The 15,757-nt window shown below is 42.9% G+C and overlaps 1 protein-coding gene across 4 annotated transcripts in view; it reads right to left on the bottom strand.

Annotated features, from left to right (window-relative positions):
• The window catches only part of COP1 (COP1 E3 ubiquitin ligase), a 125,028-nt gene that overhangs the window by 29,754 nt on the left and 79,517 nt on the right, over positions 1-15,757 (bottom strand). For all 4 annotated transcript variants that reach the window (XM_044439311.1, XM_044439312.1, XM_044439313.1 and 1 more), the window contains one exon: positions 4,918-5,035. In XM_044439311.1, coding sequence (XP_044295246.1) covers positions 4,918-5,035 — 118 coding nt within the window. The remainder of the gene's footprint in view (positions 1-4,917; positions 5,036-15,757) is intronic.

Here is a 15,757-nt window from a genome sequence, read left to right as displayed (position 1 = left end):
CAATCTGATCCCCACCACCACCACCCTGAGAGGTAGGCTGGGCTGAGAGTCTGTGACTGGCCCAAAGTCACCCAGTTGGCTCCACGGCTGAGTGGGGACTAGAATCCAGTTCCATTCTCTTAGCCACTACACCACGCCATCTCTCAGAGGGTTAGTTGTTTGTTTCTCTCTGGACAGGACATGTGCAATAGGAGGGAGAGAGGCTGGTGAACGCCACAAAAGTAGAGGCGTGGCTGGAGACTTTACTATGTAGAAATGAAAGTCCAGGGACCTGAGCAGTTCCTGGCTGCAAACCACCCGGTGAAGGCTAACATTTGTGACTTACGTTGCTGCTGAAATGAGTGTGGAGATTTCCAGTTATTTTAATTATGAAAGTAAAGTCCAGTAGAAACGAGGAAAGATCGTAATTTTTAAAGTCAGTAAAATTGGAGATGCACAGGCACTTCCTGCAGAGTGCCCTCCCCACCAGCTACTCGCAATGCGAAGAGCTGTCCGTGCCTCTGTAAATCAGAAGCAGAATCAATGAACCCTGCTAAATGTTAGATGGTTGTGAATGGCCTTGAGGTCAACATGTAACTCAACAAGGCAGAGGGAATCAATGTAATCCATAAAACAGCTTAGGCTGGAAAGAGCAAATATTTTGTTTTTTTAAAAAAAATTATTAGTGCAGTTAATCACTGATGGAGTTCTTTCGCTGACATGTTTCAAGAGCAAACACAAGTGTAAGTTAGTTTCCGCGTTACTTTTGCACGGCAATGGAGGGAGAGGAGAAGAGAACCAAATGTTTCTGCAAAGCACACACTTGCCCAGCTATCGCCTCATCTGAATTGGACAGCTCTGTCAATATAACCTAAGGCTATGGAACAAGCATTTACAGATGCCCGTCTCCCAAGTAGGCCATGCCGATTTTGTCCTTTCAAGGTCCCACACATGATGGTTGAACAATTCAGCTTTTAGGTTTCGCTAGTGAAGCTCCCTTTCACTTGCCATGCCAATGAATGTTATATCAGTTCAGAAATCAGGAAAACAGTAAGAGAAAGTACAGTGCAAGGTTCTGGAAAAGAGGGGCTACTGGAAGTGTTCCGTGTGTTATCACGTTAGTAGGTTAGGATGGGGGTCTGGTTGGGAGTCCTTTGCAGCAGGACAAGTTGTAGAAGATTTGAATGTTGTTTTAATGAAGTTCATCTCAGATGAAAATATAGATTAGTGATGTGGTTTGAACAGCAGGAGAGTTCAAGGTGGACATGACAGATGGATGTTTTGAACATGGAGAAGGGAGTTTAGAAGACTAAATGATATAAAACAGTGAAGTGTGGGTGGATTCAAAAGAGCCACACTCTTCAAAGACCTTTGCCTTTTAGGCCAAGCCAGGATGGATTCTTTTCTTGTGCACCTAAGAACTCTGAAGTCCAGCATCAAAGGAAGCACTCCATGCCCTGGTGTACTGCAGAATTCTACTGCCTAATGACAGATACCAACTGAAATAAGGTGGTGCAACATTTTCATTTCCACTGAAGGCCTGAATAGTTCCAACAGAAATTCCTGTAGAAATTCTAGAACTGTGCACTCTTGCATCTTGGAGTCTTGCACGTCTGGATATACCAATCCACAGAGAACGCCAAGGGAGCCATATGATTGTTGTCTATGATCACAGCATAGTTGATGATCAAGGATGATAACCGCTATATGCCACCAACTTCTGGGGAACCAACGTTTGGAACCACTCCTAAGCACAGATGGATTTTCTAGAGGCCAGGAGGTAATTCACATATCTCTTGAGTAGCTGAATGACCTCATCCTCTGTTCCTTAGTCCATGCATTGTTAACTGAAATATGTATGGTTAGGCATATACGTAGATCTGGACCTAAAGAGCAGATCTTGACTCATCTGGGAATTTTCAACATGGTGGGAATGGGCAGTATCACCAGATCAGGAAATGATGTCGCAGCAGTGGGAAAATCTCCTTCACTGGTTCCTTATTTCTTGCAAAACCTTGGCTGATGGGAAGGAAAGGGAACAGGAGGCACTGTGGCCACCGGCCACCAAGGTAGCCATGTGCCAACTGCATGAGATATCTGAAAGTGTGAAACCTAAGAACTTGCTTGTGGTTACCATAAACACATGGTCCCAAAGGAACTTCAAGGATGTCTACACAGCTCAGATACTTGTATTCCAGAATGAGAGAGGATAAGAACATTATCTAGGTATTTAGAGAAAAATGCTTTGTAACTTCATGTATGTTAGCAAACCCATGAAAACCTTAGTGAACACTCTGCAAGCTGGAGCAAGTCTAAATGGAAGCACTCTGTACCAAAAAAAATCTGCACTTCTGTGAAAACCACTGGATTTTGTGGGCAACATTCATGTGGTGCTGTGCAGAAAAACTTCTGATAGACTAACGGAAGAACTCCTGGGGTTCAATGACAGACACTGTCAGCATTGTCTTCAGTAACTCAGTCTTGAAATGTCTTCAATGATGAGGCAAGTTCATGGCAAACTCCAGAGCATATGTTAATAGGATGGGTCTCCTTCACCCAGGAAACCAGTGAGGAGCTGTACTGGTTGTGTTGCGAAGGGCAGGAGACACTCACAACGCGAGCAGCTTGGATCCCTGGACATTCTGAGATCAGATGGTCAATCCCAAAGACATCCTTGTGGATGTATCAGCTCACAATTAGACACATGGCCATTCTGGACTGTGTGCAGTAAAGCTGCAGGACCTGTGAGGCAAGGGCAGCTGCAGCCTGGCTTATCACTCCTGGCTGTAGAAAGGGCCTTCATGTCTTTGGTCTCCGCTACCAGTGCATGCAATTTCTTGCCGAAGAGTTTGGTGCCCAATAAAGGATCGAGTTACGATTGGGAACTTTGGTCTGTAGCTCAAGCCACATGCGCTCTTGGCTATGATACTGGCAATCTTCGCCCGACAATTTAGTTGACTGGCATTCAGGAACATGCCCTCTGGGGGTAGTTGAGAAGAAGTTCTTTAGCACAAATTTTTAAATCTTGCATACACGGGTGTTTGAAATTATAAAGTCTTCCACAAATGTCAGTTGTCCTCAAAAACACTGCGGCATTGACTATGCCTGGAGGGACACTGCCGGAGTGTCAACAGTTCTCCCCAAGGCTGTTTCTGTATGCTTGCTGCTGTTGCCCCTTGACCCACTTTTGCCCGCTACAGGAATAACTGGAGGTGATGACAATGAAGCCACTAGAAGTTCTACTGCTGAGTGCCAGTCTTTTTTTACAAAAAGGCTACACATTATTGATCAAGTGACTTATCATCTTGTACCTGGCTGGACTGGTCCATTTCGCTATGATGGTCCTGTCAAGGGATTCTGGATAAGCTAAGATTAAGAACACTTACAGGGAAATTAATGCTACTCTTCTACAAGTATGGCTAGAGAGACTTCAGATATGGCTGGAGAAGATGGATGAAGGAGTGGGCTCTATAATTTCTCCATAATGGGAAGCATGACCCAACCCCACATCCAAAAGGGGTGCCTGCTTAAGGAATTCTGAAGTAGCTAATGCTTGGAGCCATGCTTATCAAGTTCTGCTCAAATCCCCACAAAGATGGACCAGTCACCTAAGGGGCTTATACCAAGATCCGCCTGTTCTTTCTTCTTTCTTGTTCCACTTATGGGACTTCATGAGTGGGAATCTGAACCAAGGCTTGCTGTGTCTCAGTACCAAAGGCTAGATGGAGTAGTGGCCTCATTTAGTAAGTCCTCCCAAATACTCCTCATCTCCATATTCCAGGGAAACAGTGGAAGTTTTTAGCTGGAGCTGGAAATGCTAAATGGAATGTGGGTGAATTGAAATTAAATTCAGATGAAACAGAAACGCTTCTGATCAGTAGAGCGCTAGAGAGAGCTGAGCCTATGACTTGCTTCTCTGTCACAAGGCAAGACGGCTCTGGGAACTGGAGTGCTCCTTTTCACTGGAGGAGTGGATTTATAATCAGGTGTTGCCCCCTTTTCAGATGGGAGGGAAACTCTTGGAAAGTGCCCTTCAACTTCCACTGCAGGAACACAGATCTCCTGGCAAATACCTGTCACCTTGCTGTCCTGAGCACGCAGCCATTTTATAAAAGCTATCAGCATGAGTTAAAACTGGTAAAAAGGGGAAACAGGCAATGGCACATGGAAGAACCATACAGAACACTGGATTCGGTTACTAAGTACTTTGACACAGAGGGATTGTGAATAATACCACAATTTAAGCATCATAGCTTTGTTAGTCAGAGATGACTATTGTGCTGGTTCTTCGTTTGGAATAAAGGACAGGATGGGGTCCTCACATTCATTCCACCTACCCAGCAGACTGCTCATTGCTGATTCTTCCTCTCTAATTATATCAGATGACCCTCCACTGAGCTCCCTAAACATCAGCTCTGGCAACCCAAGCTAGTCAGCTGTATGTTGCCACTAGGGGGCACCCCCAAGGTTCTTTGAACAAGTGCCTGTAAAAAGAATCAAGCCATGGAGAAGGGAATGAAGCGTTATTACAAGTCCTTCTCTGATAACATTCTCATCTGACCACAGAGAAATACCAATTTTAGCCTTCACAGAATTAAGCCCTTGTTGAAGCACATTTGTTGCTATTCCTTCCAAAGCAACTGCTGAATAAGAGCTTTACAAGCAAGAAGCAAACGACCCATACGTCTACATTTTTCTTGGACTCTTTTGTACTAGAGTGAGAGGCTGTAGAGCCAGGGAAGCTGAGAAATAGATTTCTATTTTTGTTCTGACAAAAGCACGGCAATCTGTTGAGCAAGACGACCGTTCATATGGACACATGACATGCACATACACCCCCCCACCCCGCACAAGCCATCTTCAAATAAGTCTTTGAAATTTGCCAAGCATAATCAGTAAGCATTGCAGCTTTTCACAAACAGGAAGGAAAGTACTTACGCAGACACTATTTCCTCTCCACTAACGAACTTTGCATATGAAACAGCCTTGCGATGCCCTTTGAAGACCATGATTGGCTGCTTAGTGTTCCGAAGATCGTAGTAATGGACACAGTGATCTAGGCAAAGAGAGAAAAGGAACAGGGTACATGGGGAAACTACGCAGCAATACGGACCACGGGAAGCAGAATGCAAAACCAAGCCAAACAACCTGTATGCCCTGACGTTCAGCTACCCAGTTACCAAGCCTTGAAGGACGGGGCATAATGCCACAGGTTAAGAATTTTATTTTGATCTAGTCACAGCTTTATCCAAAACGGGTACACACAGCAGATAGTCCTTAATCTGGAATAGAGGGTATGGGTTTGGGAGGTTGGGGAGATAGCTCCACATTTATTCTATCGAATAAATGGTTATCTACTTGTTTTTCATCTCTCCTGTGGAAACCCACATTTCTGCTAACAAAAAGAAAGAAATTCTGATTATAGCTTGGCTTAACAACTGTTTCACAGCTGCACTGTATTAACAGATTGTGCTTCAGAATTCCCCATGTGTTTCATTTTCTGCAAAATTCTCCATAAAATACAAAGTCCTTGTTCCAAGAAGAGTACTCCACCTTCCCATTCCCTTAGGTTTCACCGTTCAACTTTAATTACTATTTCTATAGGATCTGTGTGTGTGTGTGGGGGGGGGTGATGATGCAAGCCAAAAAAAAAAAAACCCTTCATGTGGGAGATCTACAGATCGTAACTAAATGCAAGTTTTCCCCCTCATGGTTCCCTTCCAACCATGTACACACAGGATGCGCCATTAAACTAGAAGAGCCTTCCATATGGAGAAGCCAAATGGCACCAGAAGCTGGTGCGGATTGCTTAGCTTGCGGAGAAGCAAAAGTTTTCCCGTCTCTTAATCAAGGTGAAACTGGGAGCATGCTACAGGCCCCCTCCCCTTTAATATCATCCTCTCTCCTTTCTTCAGCATTAGCCGTGATGTATTAGTTGGCATTAAAACAGAGACTGAAACTAAGATTTGAGACCAGTTTGCCAACCTTTGTTACAACTATGAGGGGCATTCACTTCAATGTAGATGTAACACCGTACTGTTGCCAATGGTATTAGTGGCATGATCTGGTATTGAAGGCTCCATAGCAAAAAGACCTAATGAAATGGAAGCCACTCAGGCAGGTGACTCCAAAGAAACAGTGAGGAGGAGAGGGGTCCCCAAAATCAAGATTATGGAAATGCCTGCTTTAAGCAATGGCTATAAGGCAGTTAGCAGCACATACTTTAAGATGCTGGGTGGTTTCAAAAGGTTATGATTTTTCTCACTGGTGTTGAAGGGCTAGGAAGACCCCTGAAGGAAAAACTTTACTGTAATGTATACACACTATTCTAAACTCCTAGACATTTGGTGTATGGGTAGAAATGTCACGACCACTGGTACCTCAGAACTTTCTGCCTAGACTTGATTGCATATGTGTCTGTCAACTTAGGATGCATCTGACAAAGTAAGCCCTAGCTTATTTCAGCTTACTCCTCAAAAAACCCACATAGTCATCTGTGATATTTATGTTCTTGTTGCCATGGAATAAACAGATCTACCACTCTGGGAAAAGTTTTTATTTGTACCAAGACTATAACAGATTGAATCCTATTTGAAAACTGCAGCCTTCTGTCCAGCTGGAAAACAAGAATCTATACAAGAAACATTTGGAACACTGCAGATTTCAAGCATCAACCCATGACAGGGAAAATAATAAGGCGAGGGTGCTGATAAAGTGACTGGATTGCTGTGGAAAGGGAAAGGTTGCCGGGGCAGAAGCATCTGCTTGCAGATTTAAATTTTCGTTCCAAATTGTGCAATAAACAACTCCAAGCTGACGGCATATGGCCCCAGCACAGCATGCCTACTTGTGGAGCCTATGTGATCAATCAACTTCTGTTATGTTCAGAATGAGTCCAGGGAACTGCATGGCCACTGATTTCTCAAACGAGCCACTTAATGGATTATTTTGGCATCTAGTGCCTGTGCCCCAAGTGCAGCTTAGTTATTATTTTTTATTAATCCAAAGTCACAAGTTTTAAGTAGCTACATCAAGACTAATGCTCATCAAAGTCATTAATGCCTGAACAGGTGATCATGTTTCCTAATTAAAGAGATTCTCTTTCTCTCAGACCTCTCACTGAATGAGATAAAAGCACCACCTACGAAGGGACCTAAGATCTTAGAGCAGAGTGAGTGGGAGGAATAAAAATCCCAGGTACCTCACCGACGCCTCTCAAACTCATTTAGGATGGACTGAAACCGTTCATGACCAGCAATCCTCTCCACCTTGAGCTGTCTATTTGAAGAGTTTTAAAACATCCAACCAATTCCAGTAATACTAAATGCCAAGGCGGACCAGGAAAACAGTGATACTTTTGTTAGAACCCCTCAATCCTAGCCCATGAGAAACAAGGAACTCCGACACAAACATACTGAGCCCTAACTTGCAAAGCCCTCTTAACACCCTAATTCCAAGGACTGCTGCTAAAGGAAGAGGCCAATGGGCACCATTTCAGCTTCTCAAAGCAGGGGTTTAACGATTCACCCTGGGCCCTTCGGAATGCACAGAGTATCCACGCTCCCCTGGTTGGTGAAGGCAAGCGGCCTACAGCATGAACACTTATGGCTCTGTATCGTGTCAGGTAGAGAGAGATCCCGTTAGATGAAGCAAAGTCACGATGAGGCAAACAGCTAAGCAAAGATGCAGTGTGAAGAGGTAGCACTTCTGGCTGGAAAATTCCCTTCTAAGGAAAGCAGTTGTCCCAGCGAGAGCTGTGGGCAACCCAGGCCTTATGAAGGCAGGCAGGGCCAGAACTAGGCCAAGTCTCTGGCATGTGCTATTTCGTTCTGGTGCTTCCGCGCAAGGCTGGTTGTCATGTCCCATGGCCTTTTGGCCCCCTTCCTGTGTTTGGGCAATCGGAATCTTTTTCACCTTCACCCCCTAGGGAGGATTTCCCTGCAACAAGATACATGCCAGGCTCTGTTCGGTTTCCCCCAGGATTTTTTTAGGTGTCACTTCTGCAGCCTGGTTCCATTATGGTTCAAGAGGAGCCCATCCCTCTTGTAAAGGCTCATATTGCTCCAAAATGTTTCCCAGCACCTAACAAATCTGAACCATGCTGCCCTGACACTTCTCTGCTATGTCTATCTAGCTGGCCTGATAATGTTTCAGCGAAGGCCCCCTTGGTTGTCCCAGATTTCAGCTTTCTAAATTTGGCTTCCAGGATCTTATGGCTACCTTTCCCCCGGTCACTGATATCAACAGGGACTGAGACTACTGATTCTAGAAAGCTAGTAAATTTCATTAGTAATCTTTGTATCCGGCAAGCAAATGATTATGTGGCCTACATGCCCAGTGCAGTTATCTTAATCTGGTTCCAACCCCCTCCTCTCCCCCCCGCCAATATGGCTGCCTTAGTTCTGCAAACATGGCAAGGAAAGTGGCTCCGAGTCATACAATCCATTGCATATTTCAAGATTAACTCTATTAGGATTTAATTTAAATGTAAGGGGAGATCTGCAAATTAAGAGGAGAGCAGCTAAGGTCTGGTCGTCCACAAAGTAATGCCACTTTTGGTACATGTATACCAAACTTTATAGCCTTCCATTGAAGGTTGCAAAATGCTCTCACAGAGTGATTATCTATACGGAATTTAAGTTCCCATTAAAAAATCATTCCATACTACTCCTAGCAGTCCTAGAAAGTGAGTACCTCTTCAGAAATAAGGATACGAAGCTGACAGGTGAAGCATTTCATTTGCATCCTCTGTCTTTTATGGAACATGGGACTGCATCCCAGTATTGAGCATGCAGAGCAAGAAAAGAACAGGAAAACAGTGCAGCTAGAATAGCCGAACAGTGGGCAGGATCACACCAGAACAGCATAAAAGGGTTGAGATACATGCTACAATAATTGGATATATCTGTTTGCCAAGGTAACACGCAGTTTTGCCCTAAATTGCAGTTCTAGTTAGTTGCGTTTAAGATATATTTCTGAAGGCAGATAGACTAAAATTAGTATAACAATACTCTGTCACAAACTCTAAAGGGATCTGGGGGTGCAGTGCAATCAGTATGCTGATAATACCCAGCTCTGCTTCTCTTTTTCATCAGTCTGTTTTAAGGTGTCTGAAGAAAAGCCAGATAAAACAAAATAAAAATTAGTCTGCTGGAAATAACTTAAAAAAGATGAGATTCCTTCCTGTCTTCTGCTGGATCATTCTTGATGGTATCAGAAGGATTCTGCACTCAAATGAGTCTTTGCATTCATGCTCCCCTGCAGAGCAAAGACCTGATCCTACAATCAAACTTTTTACAGCTATTTCAACCCCACTTTCTGTCAATAGCGTCCTGCATTATTTTAAAGTGGCCATTCAACAATGGAATTTCTCTTCGGATTTACTATCTCCCGGATCAGCATAAAGGAACGGGAAGAGAAGCCAAGAGAGCAAATGCCGGCCTGGCTTTTGGCTTTTGACTTTTGCAGGCAGCAGCTTCCATACAGCTTGAGGTTACAGATGACATTCATTGGGCTATAGATAACGGCCTTCATACATCTGGGACATTTTTATTGACTTGTCTAAAGCTTTTCATGGAGCAGCCTGTACAAACTCCATTAAATAAACTTCTACCAGATTCAAAATCTTAATCAGGTGAGGTAAAAAAACCCATTTGAACAAAGTGAATGAAAGATCTATTTTCAAATTTATTTTTCACACGACTGTCCGACTTTTAGTAGCACGTGCCTGCAAAACAGTAGGACACCTGCTTCATTATGTTCTTTGAACCACTGGGCTGCTTCTTCATTAAAATTACCAGAAATATCATCTGTTGAGGCAGGTAACTAAAAATGTCACTCAATCATCAGTCTCTTTGAGACAGTGGCTGTAATTCCCTCACAAAGCCTTGCGAACTCCTGAGTGGTGAGGCATTATTCTCTACCAGAAGTTGCAATAGTTGGCAGTGACAGCAGTTTTGCATTAAGGGGAAGAAAAGAGAGGTGGAATGAATCTTAAACATCACCCACACATCAATGGGTTTATTTCTATTTTATATTGAACTTCTTAGTAAATGCATTATTTTTAATGGCAACGGAATTCTAAGACACAAGTTTTTGGAAAAAGCATGATAAAGCATGGAGATACCAAAAAAGGGGAACCGGCGGGGGGGGGGGGGACATATCCTGGACATAACCACTTCTAACTCCAGAGCATTAAGTAAAACACTTACCTGACTACCTTTCCTGTAACTCAAACCAGCCAACATGATGGCTTGACCAGAATATCTACACCTTGGTTCCATGAGGACAGGTCCTTGTTCTTTCTCTGTACACCAGGGAGCTGTTGTCACTCTCCATTTAAGACCAGTAAGATCCATTTCAAATCTGCTTTAAATGAACATCACTGGTATTAAAGCTCCCCATCTGCCCAATGTCAGAAAGAGGAACCATACACACTGCGTTATACTGAGAGCAAGTGTGGCACTACCAACAGCTTGCTTTATGGTGAACCGGAGAAGCCATACCATTTTTGTCAGTTCCTCTGCTTTACAATTATTTTTAACCTTAAATATCTTACAGCAAACAAGTACTATACTAAGCTCAGAGGGTATGTATTAAATAGGTCCTTCAGTGTGATCTGCAGTCTTTCAGGCAAAAGGAAAAAACAACTTTGAAGACTGGTGAGGTGTGTGTCTGTGTATATATATATTTCCCTGCTGGATAATATATATAGCCCTGCTGGATAATTTCTGAACAGAGACTAATCCCCCTACCTCACTGTTCTTATGAATATCATCCGAGGAGTTCTATAAGTATGAGTGATCTTGAACTGGGAATTATTTACCAGGGAACAGGGGTACATTCAATGAAATTGGAATATATACATATAAATTAAAAGCAAGCTGCTGGCATGATGAGTGGCTTCACCCTTTATTCACCCTTTAGCAGTCATAGCCTCTTCCGTTTATGTACCCAACCACCCACAACAAGGATGAACAACCATTTACTGGTGCTTACTCTGCTCAGCTCACTTTTATTTTACTTTCATTACTTAATATATAATGTCATCAGGATTCTCGGTGTTCTATGGAAAAACAAAAACTGGAAAGAAAGGCAAACGGCCCTGAGCAGTCTGCAAAATAAGGCTTTCAATAGTGGTGGCAACAGATGATGGGGAAGAAAATGGGACCGGGGAAAAAGGGAAAATGTGTCGAGTTCATGTTGGCTTCATTTTCATAATGAATGCATAAGAAGATTTAATGGAAGGCATCCAAACAGATGGCTGCGGCCAAGCAGAATTCTCTCCCTGTCACACTCAACTTTCTGCCCTCCAAATCCGTGAGGGCCAACTGAGGCTTCTGCGGCAACTTCAGTGAGTTCAACAACCGTGTCCAGAGCTTGGTGCTTGTGGACTAAAATGCCGCCCTGCTGCTAACATCTATGTAAATTTCCTATAGCGATGTCAGGGCGGCACCGCTGGAACACAGCGCAGGCCTGTCCAGCCCAGCATGTGCTCCTCCAGTGGCCAGATACTAATGGGAGGCCAGCAACAGGATGCAGGAACATTCTCCTGCTGGAGTTTGCCCCAGCGATTGGATATTCGGCAGCACGCTGCCTCTGATATTGGAGATAACATGTGGCAACGAGGTCCAGCAGCCACTGGACTGAGGTGGGTGGTGAGGAGTCAGGCTACCTGGGACAGCAGTGAGAAAACTGTGGCTCCCACAATTGGTTTAGAACCGCCACCAGCTTTGGCCAACATAGCCCATCTTGAGGGAGCATGGGAAGTGCACGACAAAACTTCTGGACAGTAGTGACCAAAATAAAAGAACTATCAGAAAAGTGAAGCAAAAGGAAAGCCCAACTCACTTTTTTATCAACTGATGAGCAAGGGGAAAGTTCCTACACATGCTGCCATAGTTGTGGTGACAGATTGAGTGAAATGGGGAAGCTATTTTCCTTGAGTCCGCACCATGAAAACTGGGATGGGTTTTCCCATCAACGTTTTAATTGCCTACCTCCAAACAGGCTTCAGTACAGGCAGAGACCTTATATACAGGAGTGAACAAGGACTGGAAGGAAGAAATGTGGGCTTTCAACAGGAACTTTAAGGATGTAAACAAAAGAGGAGGCATTATGTCAATGTTTTGAGAGAGAGTTCTAGGAATACATGGCACTAAGAGAGAAAGAGTGGCCAAGGGGAGAGGATTAAAAGAAGCAGAATTCATGGGTAAGAAAGTGCTGTGATATGAGGGCAAACAGCTTGGGTGAGGCAATGCCATAAGGGGTTCTTGGTTTTTTTACTATTTTACAGAGATATTTCAGCAAACTAATGAACTCTGACTATCTACTTGAAAGAACCCTGAACTTCAACCATTCTTCCAAACTCCAAAACAACTAACTTAAAAAGCAATACAGGTAAGCTAAGAAGGGGACATTCTCTGATATTTATCAAACATGTACCTTTCAGCATAATTTCTTCTGACAGTTCTGGTGCTAAGCAAAGTCTGCACCCACAGGGCAATACAATGATTAAAAATATTTTTTTAAAAAAACAATGTTTCAGTAATTTTTAGCTTGGGGCATTAAAAAGAAATGGAAGAGGAAGAGACGCTAGCTCCACTGCCTTTTATCTGTCTCTCTGAAAGGAGAATGTCTAATAATGCAGTTTAAGATATAGGAATCAATTATAATAAAAGGAACTTCTGAGTATGGATGTGATAGGGAAACAAAAAGAATGGAGCAAACAACAAATGTTTTTTGCTTGCTTTGGAGCACGAAGGTTTTGACTGTAGGAGGGATGCAAAGAACTTTAAAAACATACTTTCTGTATATCACATGGAAAGATAAGCGTGACTAGGACAGACTTGAAGGCCACACTGCTCCAGATGACAGATGGGTAGCACTTCTAGGGCAGACATCCTCAAACTTTTTGTATCACTGAATATATTCAGAATTTTGAGAAACTGTCACGGGAACAATCCCAAAACAGTTGTTGTGGTAGCTGCCAATAAAAAAATACCTATTTTGCAGAAAGGAAAACTGATAATGCTAACACCCAAGTAATTCCACCAGGAATCTAGTATTTCCAAGCAGGCTGGAGGCTTATTGTGTCCTCTGGCATTTGAAATTACTCCTTCGAAACACCCCCCACCTCCTCCCCTCGTGCGCTTCCAGTGCACAGTTCTACTTGTCCCATTCAGTTATTTCTCTCTGCATTACCCTCCTCCTCCAACTTTCTCTCTCTGAATTAACACTTCCCACCAACACAACCCTTTAGATCAATCCACCCCACAATGATTTTTCTCTCTTCCTGGACTGCCAACACCCCCCCCCCCCGCCGCATCCCTCCATCCCTGATACGCACTTTCTCAATTGCCCTTTCTCCGCAGACATACCTACATTCTCTCCCTCAGTCACTCCAACCCAGCTTGCACACTACTGTCTCTCTGGAGGCCAACCCATCCCTCCTTTTGCTCCCACTGTCTTCCAGCCCCCTAAGCTGCCTTCTCTCTCTCTCTCAGTGGCTGAGAAGCGGCAGGATCCATGCCTCCTTTTCCTTCCTGAAAATTCTTTCGGGCCCAAGGGCATGCTGGAGACAGGAAAGGGTGAAGGTCAGGAAGGTGGAGGCCAGAGATATGCTGCCTCTCAGTTACTGAGGTACACTACAACATACATGAAATAAAAGAAAATAAATCTATCTATCTATCTATCTATCTATCTATCTATCTATATATAAAATTGGGAAGGGTCTCGGTGGATGCCAACAGACATGTCTGGAGGCACCAACATGGGATTGTTATCCAGACACGTTCTGAAGCAAGAAGATCACAGCAAACGATAAGACTATCAGGTAGCTCTCAAGAGTTCTGGAAGCTCTCTATTTTAAAGAGTTGGCCATAATATGAAAATATATGCAAAATTGGATGCACACAAGAATGGTGCACAGGGTGTTTTGCAAAATCAAAGTGGTGAAATTAGTTTCCTGCACCCCATGCTGTATCATCACTCATCTCTGTTCACTTCAATGAGCCAAGGACCCTCTCAAAGACAAAGCAAAAATGGCTAAGCTGTAATGGCCAGTCTACCACGGTTTGGGGAAGATTGTCAAAATACAGGTACCGTGCAGTGAAACTAGTTCAATAGTCTCTTGAAATCGGATCCAAATGAAAACTTTAGTGGATGGCCACCTCTGACCTGAGCTGTACATAATAAGCAATTAATTCTACTGAGAAGACTGCTGGCAATCTCAGCATTTGAAAAAGTTTGAGAGTTTATTTTACAAGAGCATGACAAAATGTAGAGCTACACGGAGGAAGCGCCTGTATCGCTAGGGGGAACTGCTATGGTGCCTCTGGTCCAATTTTTATAATTAAGCCACGCTGTTCTGACCCTGACGAGAAAGTACAGGCAGCTAAGATCTCAATCTGCTTTTGATTTGGAGATAATAAAGGGTGTTACTTGAGGCTTGATTAGCAAAACCTACCAGATGTTAATGAATTTACAAGACAAAAACCATTCTAAGGGAAATGGGGAAGAAGTGTTGATTAGCCAGGTTTTCCAAAGCCAATGGAATTGTGACCAGGAACCACTCAGGCACATTTTATCAGAAAAGCACTTCCATAATATGCTGTTTGAATACGATCTCACACCACATAAAGTATTCCAAAGTTATAAATTAGGCCATGACCGGTGCTAGCTGTGCTCGGCTTTTTCACCAAGTTTCAGGGGCATGCAACATCATCAACTAATTTTGGAAAAATATAGCAGAGGAAAATTATTAAATTTATTTAAAATGTTTTAATAAATAAAATAAATAAATAAAATTACCAGATGTTCTTCGCAAGGAATCCTCACTGCCACCATCACCTTCTTTGTCGTATTTCTCTGTTGCTCATGGCCAAAGCTCTCCGGACTGAGCAACACCCAAGATTGTCCTCATATGTTTCTTAGAGAGGACCATACCTGAGCCTGATCTGGAATTGCTAATCTATTTCTTCATGGGCTGCTAAATTTCTTATCCCAAAAGAGAAAAACTTTATATTTCAAATGGGTATTCAGAAGTCTCACATACTGCAAATGCTGTCTAAATTAGCCTTTTTACTAAACAACCAAAGGGAAGAAGAAGAGTCTGTTTTGCCTTCAGCTTTCAAACTTATCTGGATTTTGTTCTTAGTGCAAAAACCACACAAAAAGATTAATTTGCCTATTCCTGGTTATTAGTGGTGACATACCAGTAAATTCTTGGTGAGCTTTTACACCCTCTTCCCAGAATACCAACCACACATATGCTGAACACACTGGTGTTACTGCTGAACTAACAGCAATATCATTCATGGCTTATGCAGATTATTTCAGAGGGAAAACAATAATAAAAACAAAATGAAGATTTGTATTCAGTTTGATCAGAGTTCACATTAAACAATGCAGCAGCAGCTCAGGAAGCCTACAAAGAGAAAGCGGAAGGCAAAACAAACCATGTCCATTCTATTTTTAGAAATGAATAGATTTTCCCAGCCTTGCGCTATGAAGCAGCTTTCTCCTTTTTCATACCATTATTTACATATCAATACCTGCAATGACGTTGTCTGAGGTTCAGTTTGCACAAATGGTAAAAAAAAGAAGTTATCCCAAACATATCCACTGGCCTCTCATCCAATAAAGGGACAACTAAATACTTCCTGTTTTCACTTGATTGCAGCAATAGTTAGCCTAATTAAAGGTACTGTGAATGCATTTATTTATTTAATTTATTAACAATATTTATACCCCATCCTTTATGAGACATCCCAGGATG

This window comes from Varanus komodoensis, unplaced genomic scaffold (assembly GCF_004798865.1).
Source record: "Varanus komodoensis strain SLA01 unplaced genomic scaffold, ASM479886v1 scaffold34_1, whole genome shotgun sequence".
In the NCBI taxonomy this organism is placed as follows: Eukaryota; Metazoa; Chordata; class Lepidosauria; order Squamata; family Varanidae; genus Varanus; species Varanus komodoensis.
The sequence above is the reverse complement of the archived record's forward strand: the minus strand, read 5'-3'. Positions and strand labels throughout refer to the sequence as shown.